Source organism: Mixophyes fleayi, chromosome 4, assembly GCF_038048845.1.
Source record: "Mixophyes fleayi isolate aMixFle1 chromosome 4, aMixFle1.hap1, whole genome shotgun sequence".
NCBI classification, from domain to species: Eukaryota; Metazoa; Chordata; class Amphibia; order Anura; family Limnodynastidae; genus Mixophyes; species Mixophyes fleayi.
The window spans coordinates 73,030,462-73,054,694 of NC_134405.1; the positions used below are offsets into that span (position 1 = coordinate 73,030,462).

At 39.0% G+C, this 24,233-nt stretch overlaps 1 protein-coding gene across 4 annotated transcripts in view; it reads left to right on the top strand.

Moving 5' to 3' along the window:
• The window catches only part of SLC4A5 (solute carrier family 4 member 5), an 85,054-nt gene that overhangs the window by 23,039 nt on the left and 37,782 nt on the right, over window positions 1-24,233 (top strand). For 3 of the 4 annotated variants that reach the window (XM_075207450.1, XM_075207449.1, XM_075207452.1), the window contains exons 4-8: window positions 13,856-13,985; window positions 20,643-20,803; window positions 21,166-21,321; window positions 21,528-21,623; window positions 23,090-23,145. In XM_075207450.1, the coding sequence (XP_075063551.1) occupies window positions 13,856-13,985; window positions 20,643-20,803; window positions 21,166-21,321; window positions 21,528-21,623; window positions 23,090-23,145 (599 nt within the window). Of the gene's footprint in view, window positions 1-7,735; window positions 7,805-13,855; window positions 13,986-20,642; window positions 20,804-21,165; window positions 21,322-21,527; window positions 21,624-23,089; window positions 23,146-24,233 lie in introns of those variants that run through there. The other variant, XM_075207453.1, reaches the window with a different exon arrangement.

Genomic DNA, 24,233 nt, shown 5'->3' on the forward strand with positions numbered 1-24,233 from the left:
AAATAACAAGTGGGTTTGGATCACAAAGTGCAGCTTGTTTACATAATGACAAAGTAGTTTGAGACTAAGGGCTAGATTTACTAAGCTGCGGGTTTGAAAAAGTTGGGATGTTGCCTATAGCAACCAATCAGATTCTAGCTGTCATTTTGTAGAAGGTACTAAATAAATGAAAGCTAAAATCTGACTGGTTGCTATAGGCAACATCCCCACTTTTTCAAACCCGCAGCTTAGTAAATCTAGCCCTAAGGGTTTAATGCAGAGTGGGACATACACCAGTTTGTGTAATGTAACTTGTGTGAAATCGCTCTGTGCCCAGATACTGGGAGCACACACTTGCCCCTCTGCAGACTTGCGTAATTCTGGCACTTATGTCCTCCTGCGCCTGGAGAGGCAGTACGGGGGAGGGAAGCTAATGCTAGCCGAGGACAGTAAAGGATTGTTTACGCAATTGAGGCTCATGCTGATCTTCAGAAACACAGATATACACCTTTTAGGAGTACTGTCTTTGTATCTGCTCTAAGGCAGATGCACATACTCGCAGATGATGATGACTTGTCATAAACCAGACGCATGCGATGCTGATGCGGAGGCAGACGCCTCTCGAGATGCGAACGGCTCTGCATATGGGCAGCAATGCATTATTTTTACGTTTTGCGACCACCGTAACACTATTTCTTTTTACCAACTAATTTTCATTATTGTGGTCAACACATTCTCAAAAACACACTTACCTCAAGGTTGTCAGCTGTACATGTTGTAGTGCTGGCAGTAGATGTCATTTATTGTCCTTCCGCTACAATCGCTCTGCAGGTTACAGCACTGCCAGACCTCACCCAATTTGGTCACCTATATATTCAGTGTCGGACTGGGGCATGGAGGGCGCACCGGGGAAACCAATGACTGGGGCCCACCTAATACCATGTACCGCTGCTAAGGGGGTGTTGGGGGGCCTGGTGCATTTTAGACAGGGGTTATCATTTTAGATAAATTTTAGACAAATACACAGGCAAAACTGTGTGCACTGCTGTTAGATGCACGCAGCTCTGCCTTCACAAGCAGTATAGTGTGAAGTAGGAGATACCTCCCAGCTGTCCTTGTAGTCGGACCAAATCCTGACTAAGCCTGTCACCCAAATTTGGGACTGCCCCACCAGATTCAGGACAGTTGGCAGACTTGCCTGCTCTCTCCTACCTGTGTTGTCACTTTCACCACATGTGGCAGCTGGTTTCTTTAGATCAGTTGCTGCTTGTCTGGATCCTTGGGGGCCCTATTGGGAAAAAAATGGGTAGATAAAATTTAGAACACTCCAAACATCCACGGCATTAAGTCAATAGCGCACACATTTAATAATTAGGCCTCCCTCTAGCCCCAACATTAAAATATTAGTACTCACATTTGATAAATAGATCTATTTCTCTCCAAATAACCCGAACATTAAATTAATACAATTCTTATTTAATAAATAAACCTAATACTCTCCTCTAAACAGCCTCAGCAATAAATTAATAACATTTACGCTTAATATTATCATTTCCCACAACCATCCTCCCCAAACTCAGCCCCACATTCGATAATAGACCTAAACCTAAACCAGCATTAAATTAAAGGTCCCGTCACCACAGCTTAATTTAATAGGCCCGACCAATAAATTAAATGGCCTCACAAATAAAATAAATTACCCCACTATCACCCCACAAATAAAATAGTATCCATTAAATAATTAGCCCTCACCTAAACTCCACTATTAAATTAATAGCCTACCTTCCACCCATGTACTATTAAGACAGCCACCCCCCATTCCCTCACACATTATAACCCTCCTCCTTATAGTTTAGCATAGGTAGCCCCCCCTATAATTTAGTATAGGCAGCCCCCACACCCCCCTCCCTATAGTTCAGGATAGGCAGCCCCTCCCTCCATCCCTATAGCTTAGTATATTCAGCCCCTCCCCTCCCTCCATCCCTATAGCTTAGTATAGGCAGCCCCTCCCCCTCCCTCCATCCCTACAGCTTAGTATAGGCAGCCCCCCCTCCATTCCTATATCTTAGTATAGGCAGCCCCCCCTCCATTCCTATATCTTAGTATAGGCAGCCCCCCCTCCATTCCTATATCTTAGTATAGGCAGCCCCTCCCCCCTCTCCATCCCTATATCTTAGATTAAGAAGACCCCCCATGCTCACTTACATGTAGCTGCTCTGGGCTCCGCAGATCAGGCAGACACTTCCTGTCTTCCGCACAGCACTGTGGGAGCCCATACAGCCTAGGGACTGGATGCTTGTTGCTATCCACTGACTACCAATGCCTTTGATAACCCCCCCCCCTCGCACGATCGCCCCTCTCCCCCATCCTGCATAAAACATTTTTAAAAACAACACTAGCTGCTCACCTCATCAAGCATCAGAGCCCACCTGGAATACCCCAGCACCCCGGCGTGCCAGTCTGACGCTGCCTATATGTGGCAACAAACTGTACATGGATTCTGCTGCTGATAAATTATTGGCAGGTGTGTTGCCAGCCTTACACATCATATGTCAGACGTTACTTGCATATGTAGGCAATTCTGACCCCAAGCTCACAGGCAGAAAAATGGGCACAAACAGTTCAGATTGGCCGTATATTTCTTGGCGGTGAGCTGCTTGCTGCCTTTTGCTCTCATCTGTAAAGGTAAAGCATCAGTTTGGTTGTTTCATTTGGTAATTTTAGAAGTTTAAAATCAGACATTGAAAATAATTTCAATGAGTACTAAAATTGTCCTCTAGTGTGCCATGAAAACATTCCTACAGAGACAAAAGGGGGAAATTTATTAAAATGATCAAACTTTTAGATGCTCTTTAAACATAAAATAAAAGGAATGCAAATATGTGAGGGGCACTTTTATAAAAATGTCCCCAATTGCAGCCATTAAAATCCTCGCTTGTTGATGCAATTTTGCAAAATAAATATCGCCAACGCAGCTCAGAAATTTTTACTTTCCCCAGTGATATCGACCCAGATTAGTAAGATTTAACTTACACCTTCACGGGCCGCAGAATCTGTACGTGCGAGAGTCAGTTTGCCAGCCCGCGTATGCGAGGTGGAACTGAAAGTCCAGGTTTGGGCTACAGTTCAACTTGTTAAAAAAAAAATAGATTTTAAAAATTGACCACATTTATTGAAAAAATATTAAAACAATAAAGCGCTTTTTATGGTTTTGTTTTGTTATCTCCATCCTGGAATTTCAATAACAGAAGAGATATCGCAGCATAACAAGAGCCGCTACAATAACTATTATATAGGCTTCCCCATGCAAAGACCTAGGGAAACGTTTACCAGGGAAACCTATTCCCATCAGAATTATTGCCCTCAATCACAATGTCATCGCCAGCAGTATGTCCTTATATGTATTGGGCAAAGCGAAAAAATACACCAGCACCCAATAGAGTGAAGGGGGGGGGTGGCCGCATCTTGATTGGCTGCCCATTAGCTATCTCGCTTCCCCAACCACAGAACAAACATATCCCCAGGCGGGGCATCAGAGCCCTAAATTCGGGATCGTCCCGCTGATATCAGGACTGTTGGGAGGTATTGTATGGCCAATGCAAACTACTGTTTTCTCTGGCAATAGGGTTTTCACAGTTTCATAAATATTCCTCTGAATGTGGCAGTCACTGATCAGTTAAATAACTAATAGTTTATTTTTTATTACTTGTTAAACTTTTCTGTTAACTAGATGAAAGTATCATTATTTGGAAAGTGTACCTGTGACCTATATATGGCTGAGGCTGACATTTTGTGAGCTGAACCAATAATATGTAGGCTGTCAATTCAATAGGAAGTCGTGACATCCCTAAGACATAAGACATAGTGCGGAATTAGTGGCCCTATATAAATAGATGATGATGATGATGATAGTGCTCACTAGTCCCTGGTGAATTGATATGTGAGTTAGATCACTAATTCCTTATGAATCCATAAACTGTATGCTAATGACTATTAGAATAGCTGCCTCCAGTGTGAGTAGGTGACGGGGCACTTTTGAAACTTTTATAAAGCTGAATAAATGAGTATCTGCAGCCCCCGTTTGTCAGAGAACTGGATCGGATGATAATTGATTTCTAGAATGCAGTAACAATTTTAACTTTTAACATGTATTTTTAATTCAACAGCTTAATAACTCATTAGAGAGTATCTAAACTAAGGCTGTTGAATGATCTGCTTCTAAGTGATGCAGTACAATTATGCGCATATAGACATGATGGGAATAATAAAAGACTAGTTAGATAAGCGTCACTATATCTGAAATTCTAATTTGACCAAGTATCTCATACGTGCGCACCACATCATTGCTCCATTTATAGCTGGAAGTGCAGTGGTTATACAAAGTATTCACTCCCTTTTCACAGTTTAGTTTTTACATTATGGAATAACAGCAGATTTATTCTAGAATTCTTACAACTAATCAGCATAAAATATTTAGTACTATTAAATTAAAAAAGGTATTTATTAATTATACTGGAGTCACCCCTGTAACTCACCAGCATCGAGTCAGTGAATAGGAGATAACGTCAACCAGTCAGTGGGACATTTGATAACAGCTGACTGGTGAGTCCAGGAAAGCTGTTTAAAGCCCATTGTAAAAATGAATGTGGTCCGATGCACTGTCATGTGATTGGAAATGCTTGAAAGTCGGACAGTGTGAACTTTTAAATAGCAGTGGTTTGCGGGGAGCTGTTGAGATAAAGTCTTTCTTTCTATTTCATTACAAATACGACACAAGTAAACATTGATTACATCAGTATTCACCTCGTTTTGCTAAGAATACACCTAAATAGACTGTGATTCATTTATCTCCAGAGGTCACATAATTAATTGATTGGGATACACCTGTGTACAATTAAAGGCTTTCTATTGAGTTTAAAATAAATACAGAGGGCCTCATCGTTCTTTAGTGCATTTCATACAAAAGCTTCATCTTGAGAATCAAAGAACCTTCAAAATAAAAAGGTTAATAAAATGAACCGATCAGGGGATGGATATAAGAAGAAGACTTTATTTGGAACTCGGAGCACTGTGAAGTCTATCATAAAGAAATTAAGAGAATATTACACAATTGTAAATTTGTTTAGAACTGGCCGTCTTCCAAAATTAAGCTTCTGTGTGAGAAGGGCTCATTAGAGAGGCCACCATAAGGGGTAGTGATGGCTATGGGGCACAGAGGTAAGGCGGTTTGGCAACGCCGGTTTGCCCCCACCTTCAAGGCGCCCGCTATCCCTGACATCCTATCGCCCCACTTTCAAGAGCAGAGGATAGTCCTTCTCTGGTAATACAGTCATGGCCAAAAGTTTTGAGAATGATACAAATATTATTTTTCACAAAGTTTGCTGCCTCGCAATTTCCATATACTCCAGAATGTCATGAAGAGTGAACAGATGAATTGCTATTAATTTCAAAGTCCCTCTTTGCCATGACAATGAACTTTATCCCAAAAACAACATTTCCACTTCATTTCAGCCCTGCCACAAAAGGACCAGCTGACATCAGGTTAGAAATTCTCTCGTTAACACAGGTGAGAGTGTAGATGAGGACAAGGCTGGAGATCACTCTGTCATGCTGATTGAGTTAGAATAGCAGACTGGAAGCTTTAAAAGGAAGGTGGTGCTTGAAAACATTGTTCTTCCTCTGTTAGCCATGGTTACCTGCAAGGAAACACATACAGTCGTCATTGCTTTGCACAAAAAGGGCTTCACAGGCAAGGATACTGCTGCTAGTAAGATTACAAATAAATGAACCATTTATCGGATCATCAAGAACTTCAAGGAGAGAGGTTCAATAGATGTGAAGAATGCTTCAGGGTGCCCAAGAACATACAGAAAGCGTCAGGAACGTCTCCTAAAGTTGATTCAGCTGTGGGATCGGAGCACCACCAGTGCAGAGCTTGCTCAGGAATGGCAGCCGACAGGTGTGAGTGCATCTGCATGCACAGTGAGGTGAAGACTTTTGGAGGATGGCCTGGTGTCAAGAAGGCCAGCAAAGAAGCCACTTCTCTCCAGGAAAAACATCAGGGATAGACTGATATTCTGCAAAAGGTACAGGGATTGGACTGCTGAGGACTGGGGTAAAGTCATTTTCTCTGATTAATCCACTTTTAGATTGTTTGGGGCATCTGGAAAACCGCTTGTCTGGAGAAGGAAAGGTGAACGCTACCATGAGTACTGTGTCATGCCAAAAGTAAAGCATCCTGAGACCATTCATGTGTGGGGTTGCATCTCAGCCAAGGAAGTGGGCTCACTCACAATTTTGCCTAAGAACACAGCCATGAATAAAGAATGGTACCAAAATATCCTCCAAGAGCAACTTCTCCCAACCATCCAAGAACAGTTTGGTGATGAACAATGCCTTTTCCAGCATGATGGAGCACCTTGCCATAAGACAAAAGTGATGACTAAGCTGCTCGAGGATCAAAATATGGAAATTTTGGGTCCATGGCCAGGAAACTCACCAGACCTTAATCCCACTGAGAACTTGTGGTCAATCCTCAAGAGGCAGGTGAACAAACAAAAACCCACAAATTCTGACAAACTCCAAGTTGAAGTCCATTGATTAGGCAAGAATGGGTGGCCATCAGTCAGTATACCATAGCAACATCTGACAAAAAGGTCTAAAAACACTGAAGCAAAAAACTTTGTGAAAACCAATATTTGTGTCATTCTGAAAACTTTTGACTGTACAGCAGTCCGGTGCATACACACTGGGCACATGCAATGAACCGTTTCTGCTCAGAAGGAGCACGTTCTGCTTTATTGAGAGCAGAGAATAAGTAGAGGTAAAATGGCATCACCTGTCCCCTATGCAAATTTTGCTTTGGTCCCCGACAATACAATGTTGTGCCACTAAACAAGACTGAACATTTTGGACCCCAATGCTAGGTTTGAATTTATGCAAGTTTTCTCTGTAGTGTTGAGTCCTCTGCAAACCAACGCTTCATTGCGTTCTATTGAAACACTATGGAAAGACTAAGGGACCTAATGCATTCTGCAAAATCTGTTCAATAATTGTCATTTCTTACCACCATATACTGCCACACGTAAATGTTTTGAGCAATAAAGGACAAGCTGCTTGTTAAATGGACCCATTTTGCTGTCCCCATAGAGGTCTATGAGGGCTGCAGTATTGATTGTTATGTTAGTGAACACCAGTCTGTGTCCTCCTTTAGTAGTTCCTAAATTTAAATGAATGAATTAATACATTTTCTTATTTCTAAACTTAAATTTGCCTTGTTCCTGTGAAAAGTGCAGTTTTGTTGCAGGATTGAAAAGCTTAGATAAACAGGACTCTTAGGGCTAGATTTACTAAACTGCGGGTTTGAAAAAGTGGAGGTGTTGCCTATAGCAACCAATCAGATTCTAGCTGTCATTTATTTAGTACATTCTACAAGATGACAGCTAGAATCTGATTGGTTGCTATAGGCAACACCTCCACTTTTTCAAACACGCAGTTTAGTAAATCTAGCCCTTAGTCTTCCTGCAATAAGAGCTCTAGTGATGACAGAACAACAGGGGATACCTGGAGGATTGATTAAGAAGGGTCTGTCCAAGGTAGACAACCCTTTAATAAGTTACACACACAATGTATAGTGAGCAGATTTCAGTACGTCTAGCGGGACGCTGTAAAAAGGTTTTTGTGACATCACACTCTGCAAGCCCCTGTCCATGGTAAAGCACTTGAAATTCTCAGTAATCTGCTCATTAAGCTGTGTAGCTGAAGCAAAGAAACTTCAGTCACTAGAGAAGAGGACGGGGGCAGAACATGCAGGAACCACCTCCAGGTAAGACACAGGATCTTTACATGAGGTAACACTTCATTACCTCAGAGGTATGAGGCACCACTGCACGTTCTCTCAGTGATTTCCACCATTCATACTGGGATTTCTATTTTCTGTGCTGTAGAAACCATTGTAATGTGTGATATAAATTATATTAATTTAATATAACTAAAATACATGCTTGATACTCTGCCAATGTTTCTCTATGACGAAGAATGTCGTGTTTTTTGGTAAATCCATCACAGGTCATTCAACAAAGATTAGTTTATTTAATATCACCAATTGCTCACATTTCTTTTACTTTGGTTATTATATATTATTAATAGGTTTTATATAGCACCTACATATTACACAGCACATTATGGAGAATATTTAATGACATTTGAAATTATTTTTTTTTTAATAGTAAACAATTTCAGACTACTCTAAATTACAGAGGCACTTTTTATCATCATCATCATCATCATCATCACCATTTATTTATATAGCGCCACTGATTCCGCAGCGCTGTACAGAGAACTCATTCACATCAGTCCCTGCCCCATTTGAGCTTGCAGTCTAAATTCCATAACATACACACACAGACAGACTTTTGATGGTTATATACTAACAATACTCATAAGTGAAAATCTGTGTTAAATTCAAACCAACCAATCAGACATTTGCGTTCTTTCTAACTTGCACTAGAATGATAAAATCTAATTGCTGATTGGTTGCTATGGTTTTAGTGCAGATTTGCACCTCTCCCCAATGTTTAGAAATAACCCACTGTGTCGCTAAACTTTTCTGTTCCTTATAATATTCTTGAAATTATACCACTTTTCCTTTTCTGTAGTGAAAATAAAATGTGATAGAGTTCTTAGCGGTCTATTTATTAAAGGGCAAAAAGCTCTTTCTCTGGTGAAAACACTGCTATCTTGCTGGGTAACCCTCTGTCACTGAGGATGATAGCAGTGTTATAGGAGGCAGTAGCCCCCGCCAAAAGTGAGATTTGTCAGGTATCACAAAATATGGGAAAGCTTATTTAACAAACATTACCAGTACTCCCACAATCCTTTCTCAATAAAATGAATGAAAAAAAGCATTTTTTTCTTTTGCAGATCATTATTAAATATCATTAATAAATATATATATATATATATATATATATATATATATATATATATATATGGAAAAAAGGGGGGAGAGGACAAGGCGCACAATAGTGTAGTATTTTAGTGATATATAGACCTAAGAGGTCTAACAATAAAGAAACCCTTGCATCAGAAAATAAGCTAGTGTTTTTTTAATGTGGAGATAAATATCAGAATTCACACCAGCCACTCTAATGTGAATATGCATACCAGAGATATATTCTTTAAGGTTTATCTGGTTGTACGGCCAATATGGACAGGTCACTCGCCTTCCACATTCAATAGATAACGGATGCCTCAAAAATGAAGCAAAATCACAGGTGTAATATCAAAAATAGTAGAATTTAATAAATGCATATAAGCCACTCACATATTAGGTAGCCAATGATCAGCTCTGCTAGACCAGCAACTGGTGATCCAAAATAGACAATTTATATATTATATAATATATATGTATTAATTTAGTCTATTGTTTACTCATTTTTTTTATTTTATTTTTATAAAAAGCCTGAGCTGTCAGTTCCACTGTGCATGCGTGAAGTGGCTAGCCGGGTCACGCATGTGCATATCCCTTGAGACCGACACAGCAAAGTAGTATCTTTACCCTTACCTCCCCTGGTCGCAGTATCGCCCTGGGGATGTTCTATTAATAGATTGCGGCTAATTGTGACGTTCTATCTGGAAAATCAGTCATATCGCCAAATTTTAGCAAATAGACTCCTCAGCATTGTTTTAGTGTTGTATAAGCTAAACTTTATTGCAGGGGATTTTGTAAAACACAACAAAATTGGACAATGGTCAGTGAATGCTAGGCGAGTGGGGAGGGGCCGTAGCTGTTTCTTATGAGCTGTGCCTTTCCCGTTCCTTTATGTATCAAGTAGGTACAAGGACCAACCAATGAAAATTCATTTGCTTTTAGCACTCTTATATAATTGTCTGCATAGTATTCAGGCGTTCTCCTCCAGCAATATTGGTGCAATATATGTAACCAGCACGTGAAGCCATACAACACTGTCGTATATTGCTTATGTTGCTCTTTTGCTCTGAATGGATATCTAAATAAAAAATGTCTATTTGTTTTTGTTTGTAGAGTTAGTGTTTTTGTTTTATTATCTCTCGTAAATATTTAAATAATCAGAAAAAATTTCAGCAAAGAACATTATTCAAATTCTCCCATCAATTTCCAACTGATATCTATAAACATTGAATTATTTTATAAAAACGCAGACCACATAGACATCATTAACATTAATGTGACAGACATCCTGGGTTCTCCTGAATGGAGTTAATGAAGATACTGGCACACTGCACATCCCTGTATGTAACTACAATTATAAGTATTAATTCCACACTAAAACAATTTAACTTAAACCATCATTTTTAAAACAAGAAAACTGAATTAGACAGGACAGATAATCGTGAACGCTGATTGTCTCTCTCTTTTTGTTCTACTGACTTACAATAAAATGTTTTATTTTATATGCTGTCCAAATGATGGCCCCTTTATAAACGCATAATTGGTGCAGCAATGCTAGACTATCCATGTCAATCAATGATCTGTGAACACATGATTATTTACCAGATAGATATCTGTCATCTCAGCTTCCTTTAAATACAAATTAACATTATTACATTTAGCTTTTTCTCTCACTGCTCTGTAATTAAACCCCTACAGAATGCAGGTATAAAACGAAGAGGAATTCTTCTACAGAAATAATGTGGGATTAACTTTTGACATACAATGCGTGAAAACTGCATTTCTAAGTAATCCAGCCAAAGAAACAAAGACGAGACTGTTGTGTTTGTTCTTAATGGTTCTTTGAAATAACATGACCCCTGCTGGAAGTATATTTACTTGTGTTTTTTATGCAGAGGTAGTGCCACCTACTGAGAGCAAATCAGTTTACATTAAACAAAATCAGCGAATGTCACATTGAGGTGCACCTATCACAGGCACACAGTGGAGGCTGCCATTTTATGGGCTGAACCATTGCTCTGCTCTCCAGGGGCACGCTGGGCTGTTGGGCAGGGGGCATCTGCCCCCCTGGGCAGGTCCCATAGTGGGCTACATTGGGCTGGGTCACTGGGCCACCTGCATTTTTTTCCCTTTTAAAATGTTCCCAATAGACTGCTGAATTGAGTCTTACCCACCGGGCTAACATTAGCCAGCCCTTCCCTGCTGCTCTCATTGGACACAGCCACTTCATTGGCTGAACCAATATTCGTATGAATTCCGCCTAACAATTTACAAGGAACGAATGATATAATTAAGACACAATGGCTGGCAGCCATCTTGTGAATTTAACCCTGTATAGTTGAGGTGCTTTGTGTATTGCTACTAGTTCCTAATTGATAGGGGCATTCTCCAGTGTATTGGTTAAGCAAAGAAAAGTACTACCTCTACACTTTGGGTCTGAGTCATTAAGGAGAGCAAAGCATAGAAAAGGAGCAACTTTGCACCTGGGCAAAACCATGTTGCATTTGAGGGGGAGGTAAACTTAAAATGTGGGGACAGATAGATAGTTGGGATGTCCTTGATCAACTTTAAATTTTAGAGTAAAAATAAAGCTATCAAGTATTTGTGATGCTAGATGAAAACACAGCCAGTATTTAACTTATGTGCAAAATAATAAACTAATTTGCACCCCTTGCATTGTAACATGATTTGTCCTGAGAACATTTACTAATTCCCTTTGTGTCTCAATGACGTCACTGATTCTTTGTGAATTGAAAGAAATTTCCAGCAAGTAATAATTTCTATGCGTATACTATTTTAGACAAATGATATCCCTGCATACAGCGCTAATGATCTGATTGGTTGCTAGCTGCCTCGCCTCATGAACATGTATCACTATGTGAAATAAGACGTCTATGCATGCACACATTTGAATTGAGAAATACTTGAGGGAGCAAAGACTGACTGGATAGTCTACAGTTGTATTTTCTCCATCTAACTCCACACACTTAGGGGTATATTTACTAAACTGCGGGTTTGAAAAAGTGGAGATGTTGCCTATAGCAACATCAGATTCTAGCTATCATTTTGATGAGTGCACTAAATAAATGACAGCTAGAATCTGATTGGCTGCTATAGGCAACATCTCCACTTTTTCAAACCCGCAGTTTAGTAAATCTAGCCCTTAGTATTGATGGCCCTCTTATATTTAAATATATTATTTTGAGTTACCACATGTTTATAGAAAATACAATACATTGAGACTGTGAGAAGAAAATTAAGTGGAAAAATTTTCGTTTGAACAACCTAGAGTATTGGGAAGTTCTGTAACTAGGCTAAGGAGTTTCAAATCAATGTGATTCCTTAAAGCCAAGTGTTTTATAGCACTTACTAATACCAGTAATATGACAGGATGGTAAGAGGACGGCAGAGCACTACAAGAGTGAACAGTGAAGTACTCTGCACTCCCAAGCAGATCAGCCAAGCACTCAGCTCTCCCTATGCTTGAACTACCCACATTACATGTCCAGAACAGTGGAACAATATTGTGCAACTCACTAGGAGGAAGGAGAATGCAAGAAACACACAATCTGGATAATTCAAAGAATGCACTAAATCTTGAGATTAGGAATTTCATTATTTCAGATACACAGGTTGTTTTCACAGGGCGGGAAGATCATTTATACCCTCATAGCTTCACACAGAGTGGACCCAAAATACTGTGTAGTCATTTCCATACTCTCACAGGTCTGTCTCGTACTCTTTTCCTCAGTCTGTTTGTGTATCTGTAACACAACTATGCCGAGTACAATTCCTCTTATTCTGTATATTATCTGTATATTATTTATTACTAATAATTATAAATTCTCTATTCTCACTATATCTTCTTATTCTCTGAAATCACTGTGAGGCTGATTTACTAAAGGGTGTATAAGCCCTAGGGCCTGACTCATTAAGGATCTTAACTTGAGAAACTTCTTATTTCCGTCTCCTGGACAAAACCATGTTACAATGCAAGGGGTGCAAATTAGTGTTCTGTTTTGCACATAAGTTAAATACTGACTGTTTTTTCATGTAGCACACAAATATCAACTTTAAATTTCAGTGTACAAATAAGCTATCAAGTATTTGTGTGCTACATGAATAAACAGTCAGTATTTAACTTATGTGCAAAACAGAATACTAATTTGCACCCCTTGCATTGTAACATGGTTTTGTCCAGGAGACTGAAATAATAGGTTTCTCAAGTTAAGATCCTTAATGAATCAGGCCCCTATTGTTTTCACTCGTTTATTTTCCTTTTGCTCATAACAGCAAAAGGCTACCACCAGCGATAATGTTGCTATCACTGGAGGCAACCCCCTACGGCCGGAAGGTTCGCTGGCGATGGCTTCTCCATTGACCTCGCCACTGTGGTGGTGCTTGTACTACCAGAATTCTTGTGCCTCCATGATATCATTTCATTGGCTGCATTCTCGTGTGTCTTGGTCAACCTACAAATGGCTGCCTTCACTATATGCAGGTTATGGGTACACTCTGACTAGAATTTAGCTACTATACTAGTTATCTAGTACTAAAAATATTTTACATAAAATTGTGTTCTTTGATTACTCTTTGTGCAAGTTTTCAATACAGACTCTATTCTGAATAGAGTCTTCTTGCTGCTTGTTTTATTTTATAAAATGGGCTAAAGCAGCACTTTGGGTTTTTATACTAGATATCATGGTTATATGAGGATATGATAAAAGGAATTCTGCAAGGAACACTTAAAGCCAAGTTTCACAGAAATAACTACCGCACCCATATGCAGAATGAGGCGAATATTCTGTGGAACAGTTTTGAAAAGTTTGTGCATCCCTAATCATGTGCTTTATTATACCTCTGAAGCGGATCCATGTATAGTTTGCACAGTAGCCACACAACACTATTACTTATGCTCTAGTGATGGGTTCATATCATCCTTAGTGTCTCCGGCAGCTGAACGCCTGCGATACATTTTGGGAGAAGATGACGATGCTCCAAATCCCACCTTGTTCACAGAGATGGACACTCTGCAGCATGATGGCGATGAGCTGGAGTGGAAGGAAACAGCAAGGTAATGTACTAACTTGTTATTTAAAACAGTGACAGTCTATTAAAAATTTACTAGAAAGATATACAGTTTAGGCTATTTTACATACCAAAAAATAGGCCCTGATCCCCTGTCTTTAACCCATGCCAGATTACCAACTGGCTGCTCATGTGACTTCCAAGGACTTTTCTTAATTCTCAATAAACATTCTATACACAGGTGGGAAAAGTGACTTGTCCAACATCACAAGGAGCTGACACTCAAGGCACATGTGTAGGGTAGCACTGAAATGCTTTTATGTTAATTACTTATACTTTCTTCTTTGTAACTTTTTTTTGGCTACTTAGTCTTTAGCAGGCACCTGTCTTTCCAAGTAACTATATTGGAGGTGAATATTGGATAGAGAGGAAATGAGCATGTTGCAAGCGCAATCACTAATTTAGAGTGTATTCACCCACAGTTCCCAGGTGTGGATCAGCTCTGAATACATCCCTGCTGGCAATGAGATTATAACCAGCAGTCAATCCTCCTAATTACCAACATTCTCCTTCTCCGATTGTGAAACACCTTGAGCATTGCAAGCTTTTCTTTAGGATACATTCTATGACCGCGTCTTTGTAATATAAATTTGATCTTCCACATGAAAAGATTTGACAGCATAGTGTTGGTAGTGACAGCAGCTAATCCACCTGGAAATATAAGGCACTCTGTCGTGGTAATGCACATAATAACAATTAGCTTAAAATGTATGTTTATTAGTATGAATAGTTTATTTTTACACTAGTTTTCCATAAATGTTGTTCAGCACAGTGGCACTTATGTCTCTTTACATTTACAAATGGACGCTGTGATGTTGCCTTTACAATAAAGGACATGGTTATCTGGACAAGAAAACTGTCAATATTATCAGATACAGTTATATGTATAGAGACTGCGGTTACATCTAGCAATATGTTAGGTCAATTTGGTTATTTTCTTTTATAAAACTGCCAATATTGGATGCAAAAAATCATTCTCGCCACACAGGTTAAACTATCGGGTCAGGCGATGATCAGATTAGTGTGTCTGCATTGTCCGACTATAATAGTTGAATCTCCTTGCAATACGGTTGTTTGGTTTGATCACTCAATGACTCCATCTGTGCAATATTGAGATTAATGCCTAAAATTGCATAACTATGTGAACACGCGTGTGGTCGGCTTTAGAACACAGATTAACCTCGTCTTCCCAGAAACTGTATCTTCAGTCATTTTAGAATGACGTGATTCCATAGTATCACGTGTTACTGCAATGGACTTCATTTTATTGTTTAATGTATCCTATAATGTGAATTATACTAGTATTAAAAAAATATATAAAAAAGGGAAGCGCTAATAAAATTAGCAATTTAATAAAACACATCAATTCATATGTAATCAAACATTTAATAACTTTTAAGTCATCCCATATTAATTGATGTGTTTTATTAAATTGCTCATTTTTTTAGTGCTTCCCCTTTTTATATATTTTTTTATACATTGTAGCAACCTCAGCAAGTTGCTTAGTGGAAGCTGCTGAATACTCTAGCGGTATTTACTGCAAGCGCCTAATTTGTTGTGTTTATACTAGTATTAGAAGTTACTGGGGGTGCTTCATAGTCATATAAGCAAATCTGCAAGCCAAGTACTTTATACTGATATAAAACATTGATATAAACTACAGTAAAGAGGAGCCATTGCTTATTACACAAAGGTATATACAAGGGATGACATCACTAATCATAGCATTAACATGGGTTTTAAATAAACACATTAAATTAACTTTATACCAAAGTTTAAGAGAGCTCTAAGGCTGGGTACACACTACAGAAAATTTCTCTCGATGTAATATTGTTTTCACCAATGACTGAAAAAAAAGGTCCCTATCAGCATGCGGATTCCTGTGTACACACTAAACAGATTTTATATGATTTACCTTCATATCTGTGCTCTTCATCTGTCATAACCATCAGCTGAAAATATTGTGACACTGAACACTCCATAGAGATCTATAGACACTGCCAGTTGTGAGTGCGTACACACTGCAGAATTTGCCCAACATTGTTCCATGGTTGAATGAGATTTTTAGTAATTTTTAGTCATTTTCCGTTGGAGCGTTCACACTAATCCGATATCTGGGCGAACGGTCGTTTATCGTGTGATTGGGCCGATAATGCAGTGAAAACCCTGTAGTGTGTACCCAGCCTAAGAAGTACTAGTTGGAAATTATTTATATGGTATCTCAAAGAAATTAACAGAGGTTAAAACGGATGTCCAGCTTCAGACATCCTCAGCTTCTAGGTGATGCATTTCATCATCCTTGTTACATGTTAGTTGTGGTTTCATATCCCTGGACCTATTGTCTTCTATGCTGAAGACACCCACAGATTTCACTGTCATCCAGTATACAGGACCCAAAGCCACAGGGGGAGGACTGAAAGTCATAGGTGGCTAAGTAGTTAACACTTCTGCCTCACATCACTGGGGTCATGAGTTCAATTCCCAACCATGAGAGGAGTTTGTATGTTCTCCCCGTGTTTGCGTGAGTTTCCTCCGGATGCTCTGTTTTTTTCCCACACTCCAAAAACATACTGGTAGGTTAATTGACCACTAACAAATTGACCCTAGTCTGTGTGTCTGTCTGTGTGTCTCTGTTCTGTCTGTATGTGTGTGTGGTAAGGAATTTAGACTGTAAGCCCCAATGGGGCAGGGACTGATGTGAATTAGTTCTCCGTACAACGCTGAGGAATTAGTGGCGCTATATAAATAAATTGTAATAATTATAATAATAGGTGGAGGACCCAATGCATCAAGGAGATTCCACCATTGCTCCATTCTAATTGCACCTAAATTCACATTTTAGATTCTGTGCAGTAAGTAAACAGATATAAAATGGTAGTATAGTGTATATAAAATATAAAGCAATATTTACTAAAGTAAGTAAAGAAGGTAGTAACAGCATTGTAGCAGCACTTAGGACTGATATAATTATAGGGTATAATCAGAGGAGGAGTCACAGCATTAAGTAATACGTGTCAACTTGAAACAAATTAGCACAACAACACACATTCTTTATTAAGGTACCACAACACAAATCCTACTTTAAACTCTAATGAAAGTATTACATGAGCCCAGAGAAAATTCTCGCTTTAATAAGTGAGCAGATTAACAAGTCAGATTCTAAAATCCATGAGGAATTTTCTCTCTAGGACACATATCCGCTGAGTAAAACCTTATTGTGCTCACAGCGATGCCCCAGCCGCAGCAGATTTGCGCGCTGAGCGATGGAGCTGTACATACAAATTACAAGAGGAATGCTCTGTATTATTAAAATCCTCCCACAAGGCTGTGTGGTCACGTAACACAAGTCTAGTCAAAGGCATTTAGTTCTGTTTACTTCATGTGGGGCTAATGCAATAGCTTCTCTTCCATAAAAGGGGGTAGGGGGATTAACCATTAGGCACGCTCTATAAACTTGACATTAATCTGTGTAAATTACCAAAACCAATTATTACATGGCTATAACATAGGGTTAACCTTTTAAAACTTTTAAACTTAATCTTCTTCCACAATCTCTCAGTAGGACAGCGAGATGAAAGTCTAATACTGCAATTGATACACGTCTCCTAATTTTTATCCATGCCCATAATACTTTTAATTCTCTTCAATGTGCATATGGATATAGAGCGCTCAAAGAGAGAGCCACAGGGGCTTCCTAGTGCAATAAATTCTTTTATGCAAGGTGGAAGTAGAGTACAAGTGTCTACCTCAGAGTGGATTAGTAGTGGATATAGTCACTCCGTGCTGCTCAGCAGAGTGCTTGAGTCCGCAATACTAAACCAGCGACATGAAACACAGGAACTCCAACGTGTTTAGTCATGTAAGGAAAAATAATACTTAAATCATAAGAAGATATTTAAGAAAAACTTTTTTTCTACTCATGAATTTGATGATTTGTAGAAGAAATTTGAGCTAAGTTGAGTTTGTCTGGTTAAGTTTCATCAACCAGGCAATATTTACCATATAGGCAACCTAGACACATGCCTAGGACAAAACAATTGGTGGAAAAGGGTTTTATGTTAATTTTATTTCTAATTTTTTTTTTATATACTCCTTGCTGCTTGCCGTTTTTCAGCCACCGATTGTCCCAGTAAGGAGAAGTTAATAATTTAGGTTGTATTCATCCACAATGCATAGAGCAGCATAATCTATAATACTACCTTGTACAACAAAAATAAGGTTTTGATGACTCTGACTCCCGATTTGTCTGATATTTTAATGCAGGGGACACATTCTTACAGAAACTAAAATTGCAGATAATTGATATACCGTGAAGGATTAATGGATGCTTAATGTATTTTTGCATGTGGGTGACAATGTCTACATTACCCGAATCACCTATCACCACATCACACTCCCATGTTCAGGACTTTGCCCACACTGCACCCCAAGAAAAACAATAGAATCAGTAAAAATCAATACAAGACAGAATAGAGAAAGAAACTACAAAAAAAGACACAACCAGAACAAAGGAAACTGGAGTTAGAGAAGGCCAAACTGGTGAGGGTTAACATGAAGAGGATTAGGGTAGTAAATGGAGATGATAGAGATGATGATAGAGATGGAGTGAAAAGGACAGGTGGAGCGTGAGGAGGGAATTGTTATAGGATGGGGCCAGCAAAGTGTGAAAAGGTCAGTTTTGACAAAATGTGTGAAAAATTCAAGGTTGGGGGTGTGCCTGATTGAGCAAGAAGATCTTCCAAATGTGGGGAGCAGCAAGGACAAAGTCCTGAAGGTGGGACTGGGAGGTAGCGATAGGTGATGAAGAGAGGACATTATTAATCATTGATTAATTATTAATCATTGACATTATTGGAGTATATCTTCACAAGGTCGGAAATGTTGGAGGGGGGCATTAAAGAGGGCTTTATAAATGAGGATAAGCAATTAGACTAGCCCTGTTCCTGGAGCAAGAGATACGGAAGAAAATCACGTACCTTTGAGATGCCCAGAGCTTATATCGGACGTGGCTGCGCGCGCTTGTGTTTGGCACGCACTTACTGTACATAGACTAGGGTCAAATGCCCCTTCCCCACCCGGTTCTGCCCCTGAAATCATAAGCTGTAGTATGTTTCCTTTGCATATGTAGATGAATTGAACTTTGCTGTGTTTAGTTGTGTATTGTCTGGTCCTGGGCGTGTGCAGATCAAATCTGCATATTACACACACAAAATCGGCATTTACGTCCCTTGATGAACCAGGCCCAGGAAGTGTATTATTAGCAGTGCTTAACACACAAATATAAAGGGTTTTATGCTTCTACCACAAATGTTTAGCTCTCTCTCTGTAGTGACTCACTTGTGATGCTGAGGGAACCAGAGAAATAACAGGCCTGAAAGGTTTAGGAAGATTAGGATTATGGTGCCTGTTTGACTGTACATTGTACATCTGCTTAAAAATCAGTTTTTCTGAGAGAACGAAACACTTAAGAGTTTCTTCAAGCTCCCCCTTGTTTTTGCTGTAATCCATAATACAAGTCACGCAACTTTTAGTAAATCAAGGAAGGGGAAAACAATCTTAGCAGGATTAGCTTTTGTGAGAAGAAATTAGTTGTACTCAAACCTGGCAAAAAATCTGAAGTGGTTTTGTTGTGCAAGTGTTGTGTTATTTATTGAGTATGTGGAACTGACTCTGTAATCTCTGGTAACATTTGTACAAATCACAGGTACATATCCCTATTATGGGGCATAGCAATACTTATCACAACCAGAACCAGCCAGCGGATGCGTGTCACGTGATCAGCTTACATTCTATGCGGACTCTGCAGCCAGGTGCACCCTGGCGCTGTTGAATCTTTTGGCCAGTTGCAATGAAAATTAATAATATCAGGGTAATTCACAAATACAGAGCTGGTTCTATTGATAACCACAATTTTGTCCCCTTACTAGTTACGTTCACAAGTGTTATTTGCATTCAGCTCATATGTTAAAATAAGGAGATTTTTTTATTAACGTACATCCATCACATCACATGATGCAGGCAGCCATTTTATGGTCTGAACCAATATCATAACAATGCACCCAATTCACTAGGGCACAAAGCATCCAGCGTTTCTGCAGCGTAAGCAGTCCCATGTTACGGGAAGTTGGCATTTTTTATTTAATATGACAGGCCTGTAAAGAAGCTTCTGAACTCCATTTTGTTTTCTAAAAAAACAACAACACAGTAGCGATTAAGCACTGGTTTGACAACAGACTGAAGTAGGTTGCTGAGTTCATCTGCTGACCAGATATGTAAACATTGCTTTACAATATGCTTTATTTAAACCAAAAGGCAGGAGAGACGTAATAATAACTTTTAAGTCATCCCAAGATTAGCATTTTAACTCAATCTAGGTTATTCTAATGCTATCCCTTTCCAACCCACTAAAAATGCTACAGTCATGACTTATTTTTTTCAGTGGCTATTAAGTTCTTAATCTCAGGAAAAGATTATAAAGACTCTCTTCTCTAAATCTCCAAACACAATCACTATATTGAATCCTAGTAAAAATAAAAACAGTAGTATTGTAGAGGGAAAGCCCCAGTAGTAGAAGTTATGAGTCAACAATAACTTATTGCTTTAGGCCAAATGTGATCACTAGTTTTTGTGTTACTTTATACAGGTGGCTAAAATTTGAGGAGAAGGTAGAAGAAGGTGGAGAGAGGTGGAGTAAGCCACATGTGTCAACATTGTCCCTGCACAGCCTATTCGAGTTGCGGACTTGTCTTCAGACAGGAACTGTGTTGCTTGATTTAGATGGTTATTCTCTCCCTCAAATTGTAGGTAAGATTTTTTATAGACTTACCCATAAAAGAGTCAATTGCTGTTATATGTGATGTGTTGTGGCATACCAGGTTATGGTCAAACTTACCGCAGGCCTCAGGCTCATTTGAGTTGTATATTCCTGCTGTAGCCACATGTTTTTGAGGGTAAAAGGTTAAAAACAGACTGAATGCAGCACTGTGACATCACTGCTTAATATTTATTAATATTAAGTAGTGGTGATATTTATTAATTTATGCAGAAATGTTTCTTACTCCAACTCTTCTATTTACTCAGCTAACAGGACAAACAAAGGAGATATTTGTGTACATATTGACCTCACATTTAATCCTGTGAACCTGAAAATAGATTTTCTGTTGCAGATGACATCATTGAGAAGCAAGTGGAAGACGGAATGCTCAAACCTGACCTCAGGGAGAAGATTAGCTATGTCTTGTTGAGGAAGCATCGGCACCAAACCAAGAAACCCATCCACAGGTCTTTGGTGGACATCGGAAAATCTGTCTCCTCCAATACCAGTGAGTAAATTAAGTGAAGTTCCCTGTAAAGCATTGCACTTAAGACATGTGCTTTCACTACTGTGTCTCACAAAAGCAGAAGTGGAACTAGATGGTGCTGATATATCCACTCCAGAGGTCTCCACTCTGCCCCTCACTTTTCTAAAATGTTGGGGCAATTGTAGATTTTGTAGACTATATAACAATGCCATTTTTATTACATGTAGATCGAATTCCTGTCCCAAGTGCTCCTGTTGGGGCTCACCTCCATCGCTCCACAGAAGACCTGAGAATGAGGCAGAATTCCAGCTATGGAAGATTGCGTAAGTCTCCTTTTTATGTACTATATTTGCAGCATAATATATGGGGTAATGCGGTAATCTAGCGTAAAATTTGAGTAAATGCACAAAGCTCAGTAATACAGTAATAAATAAAATGACTTTATAATACACAAGTGATGCTAATATATGTATAAAATCCTGATAATAATAATAATAATAATAATAATAATAATAATAATAATAATAATAATAAAAACAGTGAGTTCTGATGTAATTACTTCAGTATTCATTTGGAAAATGTGTGTATGATAAGGAATAACACACACCCTACTATAAATTATTACAGATATTAGAGGTTACATTGGCTTAACAACCTTGTGCCTTCATATGGTCACAGACCACCTCAGTAACTTATAATATTATCATCCATTCTGCAAAAGGACTTTTTCGGATTGGGTAAGTCTGTAATACGTCTGGATATCTGTAATAATTTATTGTAGGGTGTGGCAAGTCTTCAAGCCTCATCCTATTTTTTTAAATGGGATACATACGCCTACGTGTTTCCTTTTGGTGCACTCCAAAATTGTATATATAACAAAAAACAGCCCTTTTAGTCTTGTGATTCATTTCAAATAAATTAGGCTAAACCATTGAGTATTTGTGGAGAGAAAGTGAAGCGTTCAATGAAATGGGTGATACTAATGTGGTAGAACATTACTGTGGTGTTTACACTTTTGTGAGCCTCTAGATATTTTGGAACTCTCGACACACACCCAGCACTTCTAGGTGACAGAGGCATCTCCCGGGGGCGGTGGGCTGGCATGTACCTTAATGCCTTGGTATTCACCATCCATGTACACTGGTACACATACAATGCCATTTTGCTGAGCTCATCGAGAGCACTGTGTAATGAGGCCCATTATGTGTAAATGAAATTAATAGTTATTAATAGTGTGTGTCATTTTAAAATAGTGAATAATTAGAGCAGCACAGTGGCTTAGTGGTTAGCACTTCTGCCTCACAGCACTGGGATCATGAGTTCGATTTCCGACCATGGCCTTATCTGTGAGGAGTTTGTATGTCCCTGTGTTTGCGTGGGTTTCCTCCAGGTGCTCCGATTTCCTCCACACTCCAAAAACATACTAGTAAGTTAATTGGCTGCTATCAAAATTGACCCTAGTCTGTCTGTGTGTGTCTGTGTGTGTATGTTGGGGAATTTAGACTGTAAGCTCCAATGGGGCAGGGACTGATGTAAGTGAGTTCTCTGTACAGCGCTGCGAAATTAGTGGCGCTATATAAATAACTGATGATGATGAGAGTGTGTTGTTTGATCCTGAAGTGTATGAGAAAAGATATATGATGTACATTGAGGATGTGGGAGTTCCAGCGGTAAGGAGAAGAGATGTGAAGGGAAAAGGACAGAAGGGGAGAGTTAAGTTGGGGAGTGTATTATAGCAAGATCACTGTATTTTAGCCTAACGCTTCTTTTTTCTATTTTTACACCCTAGATCATGCACAAAGCAGGAGTATGAATGACATTTCCGATACCCCAAGCTCAGACCAGGTAGTGAGATGTTAGCCATTAATGTTGGATAAATGTAAGAGTAAACAAGAAAGTGGACGTACTTATTATCGATTAATAAAAAGAAAACTACAGCTACAGTACAAGCTGACTCACAATGAGGATGTGTTGTGAAACACTCACAAATAAAGATATTTAAGTTGTAAACCTCTGAAAACCTAAAGCTGGCCACACACACAAGCACCAAGTTGCAGAATAATTGTACAATTTGGCGACACTCCTATGTGACCATCCTGTATGGTATCTGACCATTGGCCGTATCTCTCCCTGCACACTCTGTAGACCATTGCTGATGCTGACAGTGATCATCTCTCAACCACATTTATCATCCTGCTCGGTAATGAGCCTTTTGTCAGGCTCCATGCTCATTTTACTGCCATGCTGCTATATTGGGCCAAGTGCTTTCTTTATAATTATATTGCTACTTGTTCTTGTAGTATATGTAAATGGTTAGTTATGTTATAACAGCAGATGGCAATTTGTAGCTATGTGCACTGTAAGGGTGAAATTAAAGAAAAGTTCCATGACAGACTCTGCCATTCATAAAGTAAATGCTGCACTAGGAAACAATGTAAATCAGCATTATGAAGGCAGTGACCTTTATAATGACAGTGATTAACTGCTTATATGCCACTACATAAGTTATTCATGTCATACACTTATTTTTAATGTCATATATGTGGCGTTTGCAATATTAGGTATATTAGATTAATTGGCTACAACACTGGCCAGGTGGATCTTTTGAGCCTTGGGTTTGCAATAAAAACTCAATGAATACAGTGGAGTATGCCACATCCTGGCTCCACCCACATTCATGAGTGGAGCCTATAAATTCTCCTGGAACCAGTGACCTCATTGAGGCAAAGTGTCACTGGTACATTCATGAGAATGCAGCCTAGTGACTTCACATACTTGCCCTAATTTCCATGGAGAGTCAGAGGTTTTAAAATGTATTCCCTGGTGTTATCCTTATTTTTCAATATTGGCTAACTACATAGTACAATTCCTCTGGTTCTGAATAGTAAATACCATTTGCACAGTTTGCTATTCGTGTATTTATTAAAGAGGAG